This window comes from Neomonachus schauinslandi, chromosome 6 (assembly GCF_002201575.2).
Source record: "Neomonachus schauinslandi chromosome 6, ASM220157v2, whole genome shotgun sequence".
Taxonomy (NCBI): domain Eukaryota; kingdom Metazoa; phylum Chordata; class Mammalia; order Carnivora; family Phocidae; genus Neomonachus; species Neomonachus schauinslandi.
The window spans coordinates 4,837,649-4,853,508 of NC_058408.1; the positions used below are offsets into that span (position 1 = coordinate 4,837,649).

At 53.3% G+C, this 15,860-nt stretch overlaps 1 protein-coding gene across 3 annotated transcripts in view; it reads left to right on the forward strand.

Annotated features, from left to right (window-relative positions):
- The window catches only part of VANGL2 (VANGL planar cell polarity protein 2), a 12,138-nt gene extending 3,064 nt beyond the window's left edge, over positions 1 to 9,074 (forward strand). The window contains exons 3-8 of one of the 3 annotated variants that reach the window (XM_021681906.2): positions 121 to 728; positions 1,413 to 1,549; positions 2,068 to 2,203; positions 4,690 to 4,921; positions 5,626 to 5,784; positions 6,030 to 9,074. In XM_021681906.2, the coding sequence (XP_021537581.1) occupies positions 121 to 728; positions 1,413 to 1,549; positions 2,068 to 2,203; positions 4,690 to 4,921; positions 5,626 to 5,784; positions 6,030 to 6,365 (1,608 nt within the window). In that variant the 3' untranslated portion in view covers positions 6,366 to 9,074. Of the gene's footprint in view, positions 1 to 120; positions 729 to 1,412; positions 1,554 to 2,067; positions 2,204 to 4,689; positions 4,922 to 5,625 lie in introns of all 3 variants that reach the window. The other 2 variants (XM_044916284.1, XM_021681907.1) reach the window with 2 other exon arrangements.
- Positions 9,075 to 15,860: the final 6,786 nt, after the last annotated feature.

The window sequence follows — 15,860 nt, forward strand, 5'->3', positions numbered from 1 at the left end:
GACACTGTCCTCCATGTCCTTGGCGATGCGCGTGAGGTCATCGTGGGCCCTGCCCCGCCCGCCCCTGCCCCTTCCTACCCCCCCCCCCCCCCCCCCGGGCTTCGGCCCCTTTGGCTGTAGGATGACAACTGGGGGGAGACTACCACAGTAGTAACGGGCACCTCCGAGCACAGCATCTCCCACGATGACCTCACGCGCATCGCCAAGGACATGGAGGACAGTGTCCCGCTGGACTGCTCCCGCCACCTGGGCGTGGCGGCCGGGGCCACGCTGGCGCTGCTCTCGTTCCTCACGCCGCTGGCTTTCCTGCTGCTGCCCCCGCTGCTGTGGCGCGAGGAGCTGGAGCCCTGCGGGACGGCCTGCGAGGGCCTCTTCATCTCCGTGGCCTTCAAGCTGCTCATCCTGCTGCTGGGCAGCTGGGCGCTGTTCTTCCGCCGCCCCAAGGCCTCGCTGCCCCGCGTGTTCGTGCTGCGCGCGCTGCTCATGGTGCTCGTCTTCCTGCTCGTGGTGTCCTACTGGCTCTTCTACGGCGTGCGCATCCTGGACGCCCGCGAGCGCAGCTACCAGGGCGTGGTCCAGTTCGCCGTGTCGCTGGTGGACGCCCTGCTCTTCGTGCACTACCTGGCCGTGGTCCTGCTGGAGCTGCGCCAGCTGCAGCCGCAGTTCACGCTCAAGGTCGTGCGCTCCACCGATGGCGCCAGCCGCTTCTACAACGTGGGCCATCTCAGGTGTGGGCGCGGGCCTGGGAGGAGGCCAGGGGCCTGCAGGGCTGTGAGAGGCCGGTGGGGCGGGCGGGCCGTAGGCCGCAGTGCAATACTTTGCACACAGTAGGTTTTCAACAGCGCAGGGTCCCGGGGCAGGTTGGACTGGGAGTTAGCAGTGGGGAGAGAATAGTGAACCAGTGGCGACCTTAAAGAGGGCTGGACCAAAGGGGCACGAACGGGGGCTTTTGGGAATCACTTTCCTGGCCTTCTTGGAGGCACAGCCTTGGTGAGCCCTCAAGTGAGTGGTCACTGAGATGAGCTGGCCAGAGGAGGGACCCCCAGAGGAAGAGAAAGCGGGGGAGTTCCTCTGCACCCCCGCCAGGCCATACGGAGTATCAGGAGCACCTCCCGGCCCCGGAGGGAATCTTGGGGAAGTCTTGGAGGGGGTGAGGTGACCCTTTTGGGGGACCCAGGCCCAATGCCCTTCCTCCCCTGGGCTTCCGCACAGCAGGGAAGGACTAGCAGGCCCAGCCCTGGGGAAGGCTTGGGAGCCTGGTAAGTCGACCTCAGGCCCTGAGCCAGGCTTCTTGCAAGCAGCTTGTCCCTGTCCTTGTCCTTTCCGGCCCTGCTCATCTGCCCTGATGTCTCCCTCCCCCGGCACCCCTTGTCTGTCCCTTCTCCCTCCCCCTCCTGCCGTCTCCCCCACAGCATCCAGCGCGTGGCAGTGTGGATCCTGGAGAAGTATTACCATGACTTCCCCGTCTACAACCCTGCCCTCCTCAACCTGCCCAAGTCCGTCCTGGCCAAGAAGGTGTCTGGCTTCAAGGTGTATTCCCTCGGAGAGGGTGAGCGGCCCTGCTCCCCTGCCCTCCTGCCCGTCCCCTCCCGGAGCAGGGCTCTGTATCTGCTCGCCCTGCTCACTCTGCTTGCTGTTTTTGTCAGCCTCTTCCCCTGCTTTCCCCAGCCCCGTTTCTTCTGTCATTTCCCTGGATTCCAGGTGGCTGGTGTTAGCTGCTGATTCTCCTCGCCGTCCCTTTACGCTGCGGCATGTCCCCGCCCCGTTCTGACTTCTCTGCGTCTGCTCACCAGCTCTGGTCCTAAGCCCTCAGCTCTCTGAGCTCCAGGTCCTCCTGCACCAGGAGGAGCATGTGCAGGACTCCTGCCCTCCCGGGGCGCTCCCAGTGGCCGACCTGTGGGCCTCTCCCAGCTGTGGCCAGGAGGGTTGGGAGTGGCGGTACCGCCCGGGGGTGGGCACAGCTTCCTCCGGATGCGGATGCGTCAGGTTGCTGTCTCCAGACTTCCTGGGATGGGAAGCGAGCATGCCCTGAAGTGACTTGTGCCCGTCTCTCCTGCTCCTGTGCAGAAAACAGCACCAACAACTCCACAGGCCAGTCCCGGGCTGTGATCGCCGCGGCGGCTCGGCGGCGGGACAACAGCCACAACGAGTACTACTATGAGGAGGCCGAGCATGAGCGGAGGGTGCGCAAGCGCAGGGCCAGGTGGGTCCCCGCTGGGTGAGGACAGGCGGGGGAGCCTGGGGGCCCGCCGGGTGTGGACGGGCCGGGGGAGCCTGGGGGCCCGCTAGGTGAGGATGGGCGGGGGAGCCTGGGGGCCTGCTGGGTGAGGATGGGCAGGGGAGCCTGGGGGCCTGCCGGATATGGATGGGCGGGTGGGGGGGGAGCCTGGGGGCTGCTGGGTGAGGACCTGCCGGGGGAGCCTGGGGGCCCGCCGGGTGAGGACAGGCCGGGGGAGCCTGGGGGCCCGCTGGGTGTGGGCTGGCCGGGAGAGGAAGACCAGCAGGCCTGTGCACCCGTCAGGATGGGGTGCGCTGTGAGCATCCGTGTCCTGTGGCTGCCAGGACAAATTCCGTAAGCTGGGCGCATAAACCAGTGCACGCTTCTCAGCTCATAGTCCTGCCGGTCAGGCCCTCAGTTAGTGTCAAGGCCAAAATCAAGACCACGCCCACCTGAGCCTGGGTCCTCTTCCAAGCTCACTGGTCATTGGAATCCGTTCCTTGTCACCTGATCTCACGGGTCAGGATACGGTAGTTCGAATTTTCCTTTGACCTGTTCTTTCTCTCTGGAGAAAACTCTGCTTTTGAAGAGCTCATGTGATAAGATCAGGCTGGTCAGGGTCATCTCCTTTTATAATGTCCAAGTCAACTGACTCGGCACTTGAATTATGTGTGCAAAACGTATGGAGTGAACCGAATAGCCAGGAGCCGGGAACCTGCTGGAGGTGAACGGGGCATCTTGGAATTCTGCCTCCCACCGTGGAGCAGGGACCTGGCAAACCATGTGAGCCTTGCCTGCAGCAGCGGGGACTGAGGCTGGACTGGGCTTCCTACCAGTAGCTCTTGGAGGCCTGCTTAGCTGATGGTACCTTTTTACCTGCAAAAAATGAGGTTCTGGCACTCATATCTTGGTACATTCCTAAGTACTGTTCTCACTCCTTCCTTTTTCCTGTTCACATTATTATGTACACTTAAGTCATGCCTGAAGAGTCTTTCTTGGTGCCTGCCGCTGCCATGTCCCACCGTGGTGTGTTGGGATTTCCACGGGGCCTCCGACAGGAGAGGGCCCCGGCATTTGACCATCCGCCTTGCCCTCTGCCCCTCCTCACCCGGTCTCTAGGCTTTGAGGGAGGAAGTTATCCCTTCCCCTGTCTTGACATGAGGCTGGTGTCCCAGCAATGCCATTTTTTTTTTTTTTTAAGATTTTATTTAATTATTTGAGAGAGAGCATGAGCAGAGGAGCAGAGGGACAGGGAGAAGCAGGCTCCCCGCTGAGCAGGGAGCCCGATGCAGGGGACTCGATCCCAGGACTCTGGGATCATGACCTGAGCTGAAGGCAGACGCTTCACTGACTGAGCCACCCAGGCGCCCCCAGCAGTGCTGTTTCTTTGACATTCCAGCATGTCTCCCGTTGTCTCAGAAATGGCCCTGGTGGGAAGGAACCCAGCGATGCCACACACGCCCTTCACCTTCTGCCCCAAGCAGGGTTTTTGGATCTCCTGTCCTGCTAACACCATTCTTGGCCCGTAGCAGACATTTCCTTCCCTTATTACCTTGGTTGTCACCAGGAGAAAGCTTTTCCCTTGGTTCACCCGAGATAAAAGGGTTTTTTCAGGAGGAGCTGCACCGAGACACAGAAGCACAAGAATAAACAGAACTGTAGCCGCACACGAGCCACAGTTTTCTGAGCCCAGAATCCCACCCTCAGCTACCCCAGGTTCCAGGTTCCTGGGTCTCCAGACGCCGCCATGTGTCTGTATGCGTTTAATGTAAATTGACTTCTTTTTCCTGCTTCCTCCTTAACACCATTTTTGAGACTCACCCCTGCTGCCCTTGATCCGGTGTGTGGCGTCTTGTCGCAGCGAGGTGGTTCACGGGTGCCTTGCACCCCCTCAGCGGCATTTGGATTCTAGTCCTCTTCCTCTTTGCCTGTCTTGATGAGTAGTGCTGCACGAACGTTTTCATTCTCTGTCTGACGGCCGGCCGCTGAGGGCTTGCGTGTCTGCAGCCAACCAGGTCTCACCTCTGCCATTTTGCTCTAGGGTCCTTGCCTATTTCTTCCTGGTTTGTAGTCCGTTCCTTGCAACCCCACCCCCCAGGCAGATGCTAACGTTGCCCATGCCCTGTGCTTGTCTGGTAGTTTGTCAGCCAGCGAGGCGTGATTCGGGGGTCTCAGGTAGGACGGCGTCTGCTACAGGCCCTGGCTGTCTCTGGCTTTGACCCTGGAGTCCCTGCACTCGGCTCCTGGAGCTCTACAGCTGTCTCCTGCCTTGCCCCCCCATCGCACTGTGCATGTGCACCCCCACACGCACACAGCCCCCCGAGCCCAGCCCTTGGCTCCAGGTGGGTTTGTGCTGTTCTGGCGGGGGGCGGGGGGTGCCCGAGGCCTGGCCTCGCTCAGGCTGCTGGAGGGCTGGAGCTGAGGGAAGGACGGGAGGTGGGCGTGTGGTCCAGGCCCCTCCTGTCCCCCAGGCTTGTGGTGGCGGTGGAGGAGGCCTTCACTCACATTAAGCGGCTGCAGGAAGAGGAGCAGAAGAACCCGAGGGAGGTGATGGACCCCCGGGAGGCAGCCCAGGCCATCTTCGCCTCCATGGCCCGTGCCATGCAGAAGTACCTGCGCACCACCAAGCAGCAGCCCTACCACACCATGGAGAGCATCCTGCAGCACCTCGAGTTCTGCATCACTCACGACATGACGCCCAAGGTAGGCTCACTCTGCTGCCAGCACCCCGCCTCTCCCCGCTCCGGCCTTCCTTGCCACGGGGTTCGCTGCACCCAGCCCTGCAGCCCTGCCCTCCTCTGCTCCCGCTCCGCCTTGTGGTCTCTTCTCCCGTCCCTGCCCCACCCCCTGCCTCTGCTCGGAGTCAAGTTCCCAGGCGGTGAGGGGCAGGGGCAGCTTCCAGACTCTTCCGGGAATGGCTAAGACCTGACTCCCATCTCTGTAAGGGCTCTGCTGTTGCCACACCGAGTCCCCCCATCCCCCTTCACCTCCACCGAGTGTTCTTTGTGCTCATTTCGAGCTGTTACCCTCCCCTCAACTTTACTGTCAGCCTCCTAGAATTGCGTCCCCAACCACACTTGGTGAGCAGGGTGACAGGCTCCGTGAGAGCCGATGCAGGGGAAGCAAGAATGAGGGAGGGCTCGCGGTCCTAGCCTGCGGCGGGGAAAGTGGGGGCGCAGGTCCTGACCCTGGGCGCCCCCCTCCTCTGTGGGTTCCGCTTCCCCATGTTTACAACAAGGGTCTGAAGCAGAGGAGCCCAGCCCCTTTCTGCTCTAATGTTCTAGATGGCGTGGAAGCAGAGCGTGAGCTGGGGGACATCTTGGTTGTCTCTGGAAGCTGTGCCCCCAGGGGGCGAGGGTGGCAGGTGGGTGGGAGAGATGCCCACGCAGCCCCTGGCCTCTCCCCAGGCCTTCCTGGAGCGGTACCTGGCGGCCGGACCCACCATCCAGTACCACAAGGAACGCTGGCTGGCCAAACAGTGGACGCTGGTGAGCGAGGAGCCGGTGACCAACGGGCTCAAGGACGGCATCGTTTTCCTCTTAAAACGCCAGGACTTCAGCCTGGTGGTGAGCACCAAGAAGGTCCCCTTCTTCAAACTCTCCGAGGAGTTTGTGGATCCCAAGTCGCACAAGTTTGTCATGAGGCTGCAGTCTGAGACCTCGGTGTGACCGAGCAGCGGCGGCAGGGGGGGCGCGGGGCTCCTGCGGGCGGGGGAGGGCTCGGCTCTCGTTTCCCGCCGCCCTTCGGCCTCCTGCCCCCGTTTACTTTTACTTGAATTGACCCCTCACCCGTCTGCTCCCCTCCTCCTTAGTTGCCCCACACGAGCCTCAAGAGGCCACCTGCGTCAGCAGAGCCTGGGAAGCTCGCTCTCTCTCCCCAGCCCTCACTTGGTGTCATCCTGCAGGAAGCCGTGCCTCTCACCCTCCCTCTCCCTCCCGGATGGATGGCGGTCTCTTCTGAGAGGGGGCGGGGACCCCCTGAGCCCCCACCCTCCCTGAACCAGGTTCTTGTAGCAATGCCGACTGTGGCCCCAGCAGGGTGTTCCCGGGGCACAGACATGACTCCAGAGAGCCATGGTGCCAAACTCCTCCAGGTGGTGGGTTATCCACTCTTCCTGCCCGCTCAGCCTGCCCGGTACAAACGCTGAGTTCTTGGGGCAGGATACCCCTGCGTCCCCCCCCAACACGGCCCGAGTCAGGGGTCTCCCCGCCACGGTCATTGGCTTCGGCTGTCAGAGCCTCCCCTGCACATCCACACACATTCAGAGCGAGGGAAGATCCTACCCTTCACTCCAAAGTCTCTACCTTCTGTTTCTGAGTTGTATGGTCTGTGACCACAGGCAAACTGAGGCAGAAGCCCTCTGTGACCACGTTTCCTGGGCCATGGGGGACAGTGCCTTCCCTCACTGGGTCCACCCTGGGCAGCCTCTGAGCGAAGGACGGGAGAGACCCGGGGAACATCACAGATCCCTGCCCTCCGAACCTACCTGTACTTTCGTTCCCGCCTTGCTGGGGCAGGTTTCCCCTTCCTGCTGAAGGACGGCAAGTAGACAGACGCCAGCCCAGATTTAGTGGCTTGCAGACCATGACCCGACCCCCAAGGTCTGAGACCAACATTCCCCGCCCCCCCCCCCCGTGTGTCTTCTCTCAGTGCCAGGGACCTGTTGCCTCATCTCGTTTTGGGGGGAGCCAGTAGCCCCCTCGTCCCCTGCCTTAAGCCCACTTCTTTGCCTCAGGGGTCTCTTTTCCTTGGCTGGCCAGGGTGCCCTCCTGTCTCCCTGCCTGGTTCTCTGGGCGCTCGTCTCCCTCAGTGCTGGGGTGAGGGGCCAGGATTGCCGCCTTCATGGGTATCCGTGCCTCACCCTGTTGGGCTTCTGTAGTCTCTACACCCAGTCCGAATTTTCCAGAGTTTAGGTCTCGTTTTGAGCAAAATCCACTGGCCTTCTAAGACATATTTTCAGTCTACATCTGAGCCTTTCACTCAGACGTGTTTCAATGACGTAGTTTTAGCCGAGGGAACTGGACCCTCCAGCTGGGGTCCACGGGGAGGGCCGTTCGCGGCTGGGCTGCATGTGCCCCGGGGCCAGGCCTCTGAGTAACTCGCCGTGCCCCCTCTGAGGCCCATCTTCTGGCAGACTCACTGGTTCTTGCCATGCGGGGTGCCCCGTGAGCTCTGATCCGCACTGGTTTCTGACGGAGGCTTCCTGTGTGTGGGGACGGCCTGGGCGTGATGGAGCCTCGTGATGGCCTTTCCCCCTTGTTCCCTCTGAAAGAGCATATCTGTCCACCCACCGCTTTCTAGAGAAGGGCTCTTCAGTTTGCGCTGAGCCCGATGCCCACAGGTGTGGCTTGGGGGCTGACTTAGGCAGTGCCCGAGGGAAATGCATCCTATCCTGGGGGTTGTGGGAAGGCATCTTTTCTTCTCTTCAAGGACCTGGTTTCAGAGGAGTCCCTCCTGGGTCACATTTCTAAATACCTCACTCTCCTGGAAAACGGGGCCTGGATGGTGGGCAGGAGCGGGGTGTGGGGTGACGGAAGGACCGGGCTGGGGCGGGCAGACGGAACGTGTTTGGCTTCTTGGTTGCGGCCCTACGTTAGGGGCGGGGGAGTGTTTATTTTCAGAACCTGCCATGTTTTTAATCACTGTGATTTTTTCATTCCTTTTTCCTAAAACAAAAAGCAGACTTTCCCCCAACTCTCTAAGCACTAAGGGCTGTGACTGAGAACGGTAGTGTTTTGGTCCTTTGCGTCACAACTGTGGTATCTTTGTTTTCTTTGACGATTATTATAATTATTATTATTTTGTGAAGTGTCAGGATGAGTTGTCAAGTGTTTGGCTGCGTGTGTCTTTGCTTCTCCCGCACGGGGAGTTGTCTTCATGCTGTGAACTGCTGCGGGGCGCGCCGCGGGCCCAGGCCCTTGGCGCACTGTCCGCCCTGCTCCGCCAGTCCCGCCACGTGCTGGGTTATCTTACTCTTCTCCTGTGGGGGCGCACCTACCTGCGGCCCCCCTCCCACTCCCCCAGGACACCGGACGTGTGGCTGGGTCTCTGTGACTCCACAGCGTCCTAGCTCCTCCCCACCACCCCCACCAGGCCTTCCTGTCATCGCCTTGGAGCACCCTGGGGATGCTGCACCTCAGGCCTTCACCCGCCCCGCCACACTGCCACGTCCCCACCGGTCCCCTTTCTCTGACACGACCCTTCATGCTCCGTTGACTCTCGCTTATTTCTTTTTGATCTTCGTCGTCTCTCCCCATGCCTGTCCCATCTGAGCCTTTCATTTCTTGCTCCGCATTCCTGTTGCAAACCCCGCCACGGTACCTGTGAAGAGGCATTGGGACCCCCCGAAACACCCCTTCCCAGAGTCTGTGCTTCTCTCCTCTGTGGGGCCCGAGGAGCTCCCTCGCCCCTCCCTGCTATCTGTCCGTCCGTCCGTCTGTCTGTCTGTCTTCTCTTTCCCCTGCCCTTCCCCCAGGGCAGCATCTGCTGATGGATTCGGTCCTGGTGTGTGATTGTTGTGATTTGTTCTGTGCGCGAAAGGAAGGGGGCTTGTGTTAGGTCCCTTCCAAGTGAGATTGTAAATGTAGAATTTGCCACTGTTGAATCTAGATTTTTTTTTTTCTTTTCTCTCTTTCTTTTTCGTTTCTTTCTTTCTTTTTCTTTTCTTCTTTTTTTTTTTTTTTGGGTTACAGAGACCTTGTGCATGCATGTAGAAAATTGTAAAATGTAAATTTTTTTTTAATATATAAAAAGCTTGTTTTTACAGTTTGCAGTGGATCTAAACATAATGGCAATTTTAGGGATTTTTTTTCTTAAACATAGGAACTAAAACTGTACAAATTTTTTTTATATGAAATAAAAACATTTGACTTTTGTGGGGGCATTCTGTTGTTTTTCTTTTTCTACTGGAGTGGGAGCAAAAGAAGTCGGATGTGCTCCTTGTTAGGGGGAGAGCGGCCAGCAGGGGGCAGTGTGAGCTCAGCATTCCTCCGCTCGCCCTCAGGCCCCGTTTGACTGGAAACTACCTATTCTGAACCCAGATTCCAAGAAGTGAAGACTCGGCTGTTCCTTGGGGTGGTTGTCAGGATAAGGAGGAAGGAAAGATTACTTTCCGGGTGGATCCAGAGGATTTTCAGGCAGTTGGTGATTTCAGTCAACTGTGATAGCTTATCGCATTTCATTGAGAAAAATTCCTGAAGTACCTCTCTTCTAAGTATCTTCTCTCTCTCTCTTTTTTTTAAAATGATTTTTATTTATTTATTTGAGAGAGAGCACAAAAGGGAGGAGGGCCAGAAGCACTCCCCGCTGAGCAGGAAGCCTGATGTGGGGCTCAATCCCAGGACGCTGGGATCATGACCTGAGCTGAAGGCAGACCCTTCACCGACTGAACCACCCAGGAGCCCCTCTTCTAAGTATCTTCTTATTCCTACCATTATCTCTCTGATCTTTCAGGCATGGCACAAAAAGAATCTTCTAGCAATAGTCATGTATTTAAAATGAAGACGTTCAGTTGGCAGTGTGCTTGTAATCAAGCACCAGAGTCGTCATCAAATCAGGGTCCTTCTGTCAGCTCTGCCCAGACCCACGCTTCTCTGGGACTTTGGGCACCAGGCTTCACCCATGAGCAGCCTTCTGGGGTTAAAGACAGACAAGCAAGCAAATGTAAACTCTCTTGTGTGGAGTTGACCCATTTCCTAGATTTGGTCTTCTCTCCCCAGCCCACACTTTGCCAGGCTGAGGATACACAGACAAGAGACTCGGTCCTTGTCCCGCAGGAAGAGCCACGTGTATAGGAGGCCCGGGCTGGATCATCTAAGGCATCAGGCCAAGTCACTGCGGCTGCATTCACAGCCACAGCACACACAGGCCCTGGCCGGACTCCCAGGAGCTCAGGGAGCTTTTCTCCAAGAAATTTAAGGAGTTTGTTTAAGAATCAAGTTCGGGTAACACAATCTCTTTGAGCAGAGGGGCTTTATCTGTTTTGTTCACCTAAGTATTCCTGGCATCTGTGCCATTCCTCACATACAGTTGGTGCTCAATAAAAAGAAAATTATTGAATGAGTAGTGAATTCAAAAAGCTAACAGTATGATGGGGGCACATGAAAGGGGTCATATCCTTCTCCCTTTAAAATTGCGCTCATCTTTCTCATGTGAAAATGAATAAAAACACTAGCCTTGAAATGTCATCCCCCATCCTCGTGACTGTCCTTCTGGGAATGAGACTTAGAGTTTCACTTACTGTTTCCAATTCACCTTGAAGCCAACTTTTGACTTAACTGTGACAAAATTTCTACCCTACCATGCTCCTGAAATTATCCTTGTTCTTCGTAGCCAAGCACAACAAATACCTTGGTCTAGTGAGTCTTTATTCAGTGCCCGTGATGCCCCCAGCCTGGTGTGAAAGCAGTTTGTTTGGTAAAGGCTGCAGATGTGTTCCTGCCTCCACTGACCCAACTTTGTGGGTCTGTCTGAGGAGTCTGTCTTTAACCTCCCAGACCTCCTCCTCCACTAACACTGGCCCCAGGAATTAATAGATTTAAGGCCAGGTCTCAGTACTTGATCTGTGGGATCATATTTTCTCTTGGGGTTTGCTGAAAGCAGAAGTGATAGCCCCGACCACTTGTCACGGCTCAAAGGGCATTTGTAACTGTTTGCCGAGAGGACGCACTTTTTCCATGGAAGTATTTCCCAAATCACTGAAGACCGGGTCTCAGCTCGTGTGCTGTCGGGATAACGCCAGACTTCTCCTGGACATTCCTGCCCAGATGTGATTTTCCAGCCTTTGTCTCTGAAATGAGGCCAAAGGGAAAACCCGGCGCTGGGGCTCTGGGAGGAGAGCCATGAGAATTTTTAGACCAAGTTCTTAGCAAATCTTACACACTTTTTTGTTTGGGTCCATTTAAACGGCTTGTACAGAACTGAAAAACAGCATAACGGAGGCCCTGACTTTTTATATGTTAGTTTAAGCATTGATGGAAATACTCCCCCTGTTGCTGGGAAGGCTGGGGTGGGAAGAAGTGAGCCTTTGGAAAACCATCACAGCTTAGTGCACAAGTGGTCATGGAAGATGTTAGAGAGTAGAGGGCCATCCGCATAGGAGAAAGATCTTGGGGAACAGTTATCCCTGTACTAGCTCTCTGGTTTCTCTGTGGGCTGAGAATGGGGTCTGTTTCCCTCATTTCGAACCGCAGGGCAGATGTGATATCCTAAGAACCCATAACAACAATGCCAAACTTAAGTACATGTGGAAACGCGGGGGAAGGTACTGGCCGTGTCGGGAAACCTGGGCAAGGCATTGGCTTCTCTCATTCCCATCTGAGCAAGTTTTGGGGAGACATTGTATGCTATGCAATGAGATACAAAGATAAATAAAACATTGTCCCCTCTTCTAGTTCATGGGACTTTGGCTAGTAAAACTGCAGAAATTTTACTATTTTGTCACCTGTTCTCAGCAACGCAAGGAAGTCAACTTGACCTCAGGTGGGACGCACTGAAGCCAATGCTTGGGGAGAGCGTGGAGCCTGGTAGGTAAGCTGTTGGATGTCACCACTGAAAAAGAGCCGTTTCTACTCTCTGGGTCCTGTAATGGGGACCACTTGGGCTGAGAAGTGCTAGAGGACTCTGAGATCTTCAGTTGTGTCCTGTCCTTTCTGCTTGCTTTATGGGCACAGTTAGCCCATTCTGCTGCCTCACCCAGGACACTATGTGGTTGAAAGTGAAAGTGGGTTTTTAGGAATTACAGGGCAGTGAAATTACTCTGCATGAGACTATAGTTGTGGATACATGTCAGTATAAATGTGTCCAGATCCACAGAAGGTCCAACACCAGGAGGAAAATCTAATGGAAGCTGTGGGACTTTGGATAATAATGTGTCACTGTAGGTTCATCAGTTGCAACAAATGTGGGGCTCTGGTGGGGTGTGTGGACATGGGGGGCGCCTCTCCCTGTGTGGGGGGCAGGGTGCCTTTGGGAACTCTCTGTACCTTCAGTTCCCAGTTATGTTCTAGCAAAAGATGAGTCTCTTCGAGAATAGCAGAGAATTGCAATCCGGAACTAGCAAGCTGTGGTAAAAATCACAGGGAAGTCCAACAAACAAAGGGGAGGAGCATTATTTTATGGGGAAGAAGGAAGAAGTTGGGAAGGGTTGTTTTGAACAAAAGTCCATTGGAGGGGTGCCTGGGTGGCTCAGTCATTAAGCGTCTGCCTTCGGCTCAGGTCATGATCCCGGGGTCCTGGGATTGAGCCCTGCGTCGGGCTCCCTGCTCAGTGGGAAGCCTGCTTCTCCCTCTCCCACTGTCCCTGCTTGTGTTCACTCTCTCACTGTGTCTCTCTCTGTCAAATAAAAAAATCTTCAAAGAAAAAAAAAAAAGTCCATCGGAGAGAAGCAAGAGTTTAGGATAATGATGGCTTCTTATGGGCCGAGTCATGGGGGTGGTGGGTTTCTTGTAGGAGATGCAAGGCATTTTTCCCATTGGGGCCTGTCATTGATGATTCTTTCGAGATTTTTTTGAGGTTTTATTTATTAATTAGAGAGCATGAGCAGGGGAAGCGGCAGGCAAAGGGAGAGGGAGAAGCTGACTCCCCGCTGAGCAGGAAGCCTGCTGTGGGGCTTGATCCCAGGACCCTGAGATCATGACCTGAGCCAAGGTCAGACACTTCACCGACTGAGCCCCCAGGCGCCCCTCCAGTGAGATTCTTCTGTTAGGGTCTGTGATTGACAGTTCTTCCTGTAATTGACATTGAATAGTAGGGCTCCCCACCCAGACCCTCCTTCTAGCACCCAGAGTCCACTTCAGTGAGGTGTCTTTTTATTAATTTTCACATTGTGAACCTTAGACTGCTCTGGAATATAAAGTCTGGTCAAAAGGTAAAACATCCAGTTGTAAGATAAGTAAGTACTGGGGATATATATAATTATAGCCTGAGGACTACAGTTAACACTGCTGTATGATGTATTTGAAAGTTGCTAAGGGAATAGATCCTAAAAGTTTTCATCACAAGGAAAAATCAGTTTTTCTTTTTTTCCCTCTTTTCTTTTTTCTTGTATCTATATGAGATGATGACGGATGTGGACGAAACTCATTGTGATCATCATTTCACAATATATTGTAGTCAAGTAGTTATGCCCTACATGTTAAACTTACATAGTGCCAGTGAAACTGAAAGAAAAAGAAATAAAATCTATTTAAAAAACAAACCCAAACCAAACATAACCTTACTTAGTCCCAGATACAGACCTAGTAATCAAAGTAATAGTGTAGGCACTTGTCATTCGGGAAAAAAAAAAAAGTGGAAGTGTCTGCTGTTTACCCTGGATCCCTGAAAGCGTGCCGTGGAGCTTGGAACTCTGCTAAAGCCCCCGGAAAAGGAGGGTCTGGTGGCCCATCCACGCCTTGACAGCTGGAAATTTGCATGAATGGGCTTGAATGTGTCAAGAGACAGGTGGTTTCACTTACGGGTAGTTTTCGCTCCTTTCAAGTTCCAGTTAGTGTTTGTTCTGTTTGACACAGGATGTGTGATTTTAGGGTGAGGTTGCCTGGGATAGTTTTTACTGCCATAAGGAGTTGCTGCTGAAGGCACAAGCTTTCTGTTAAAAGATGAATAAACCCTGGGGGTCTGCTGTACAGCACGGTGACTATAGTTGATGACATTATGAAGTGTGCCTGAAATTTTTTTTTTTGCAAGTTTGTGTAATCATTTTATTATCATCATTATTATCATTATCATTTTACATTTAAGTGTTTAATTGTGTATTATTTTGCTATAATGTCTTTATTCAAGTTAAAAACACATATCACCCCCAAAATTTTTACATTCAGAAAAGAAACCATTAGCATATGATAAACATCATCCCAACTAGGTAATTACACATCTGCACAAATAAAAGGGTAAGTATAGAGAGAGACAATTACATGCTATTTTTAATTAATATATTACACATGCTTTAATAAATGAAAAATCTGAAATTAATGGGAAAGCATTGCTGAGCTTAAATATTTCTTTATCACAAGAATTTTTTTTAAAAACTTGTCTTTATGGTTAAGAATAAAAGACTCTGAATATCATTAAGAAGCTGGATGCATTAGCTCCATATTTTATTTTATTTATTTTAAAAAATTTTTTTTTATTCTTATGTTAATCCCCATACATTACATCATTAGTTTTAGATGTAGTGTTCCATGATTCATTGTTTGTGCATAACACCCAGTGCTCCATGCAGAATGTGCCCTCCTCAATACCCATCACCAGGCTAACCCATCCTCCCACCCCCCTATGTGTGCCTGAAATTTGCTAAGAGAGTAGACCTACGTGTTCTCAGCACACATGCACACGCACACGCGTGCACACACACACACACACACACTCGAGGTAACTATGCGTGGTGACCGATGTGTTCATCTGATTGCGATAATCGTTTCACAAAGTATACACGTGTCAAATCATCACGCCGTACACTAAAATACTTAAAATTTTGTTTGCAATGATACTTCGATAAAGTGGAAAACAACCCTGCTGCCAAAGGACTATTTTTTTATAATCTTTTTTTACTCTTTTTTTAATTTAAAATCAATTTAATTAACATATAGTGTGTTATTATTTTCAGAGGTAGAATTCAGGGATTCATCAGTTGCATAGAACACCCAGTGCTCATCACATCAAGTGCCCTCCTTAATGCCCATCACCCAGTTTCCCCATCTCCTCACCCCCCTGGCCTCCAGCAACCCTCAGCTTGTTCCCTAGAGTTCAGATCAAAGGACTATTGACTTGCATCCTAACATGGAACCTCAGACCTCAAAGAGGAGAGCCAGTTAAAAAGGAAGCTGTCCCTGAAGATGTCCTTTTCAAGGACTGGTCAGCAGTTGGGCCCATCTGCTTGGGAGCATCTTGAAGAATTTGACACCAGTGAACCTGTTTGCTGGGATGGAAATGTTCAGGTGGTTTTTATTCTGTCTTGAAGTAAGTTCTGATGCAGATTCTGATTCAACAAGCTTGGGATAAGGTCTGAGATTCAGCATTCCTAACAAGTTCCCAGGTGTCTTAGACATGCAGGTTACTGGAAAAAAAAAAAAGAAGAAGAAGAAGAAGAAGACCATGGACTGGGTGCCTTAAACAACAGAAACGTATTTTCTCAGAGTTCTTCAGATGAGAGGAGGGTGCCAGCATGGTCAGGTGCTGGTGAGGAGTCTCTTCCTGGCTTGTGGACGGCTGCCCTCTCTCTCTCTGCTCACTTGGCGGTGACAGAAAGCTATGGTCTCTTCCTTTTTCTTAGAAGGACACTAATCTCATTACCCTCATGACCTCATCTAAACCTGATGACCTCCTCAAGGCCCCAGCTCCAAAACCATCACAGATGCTTCAACATAGGAGTTTGGGGGAGGACACGATTCAGTCCCAGAGCCAGATGCTGCTGGTGATGTTCTGCAGAACTTACTCTGAGCAGCAAGGCCCTCAGAGAAACTGTATTCCTGTGACATTTGGAGGGGCCCAAACTTGCCTTACTCAACACTGAGATACTTGATCCAAGAGATCAAAATTGTTAAGCGATCTGAATGTCGTGAATGTAGTGCGTACTTTGGTAAAGTCGTTGTTGCACCAATGTGAGTGTGCACTCTCTGTCTCAAATTGTCATTTGTGAGATTCT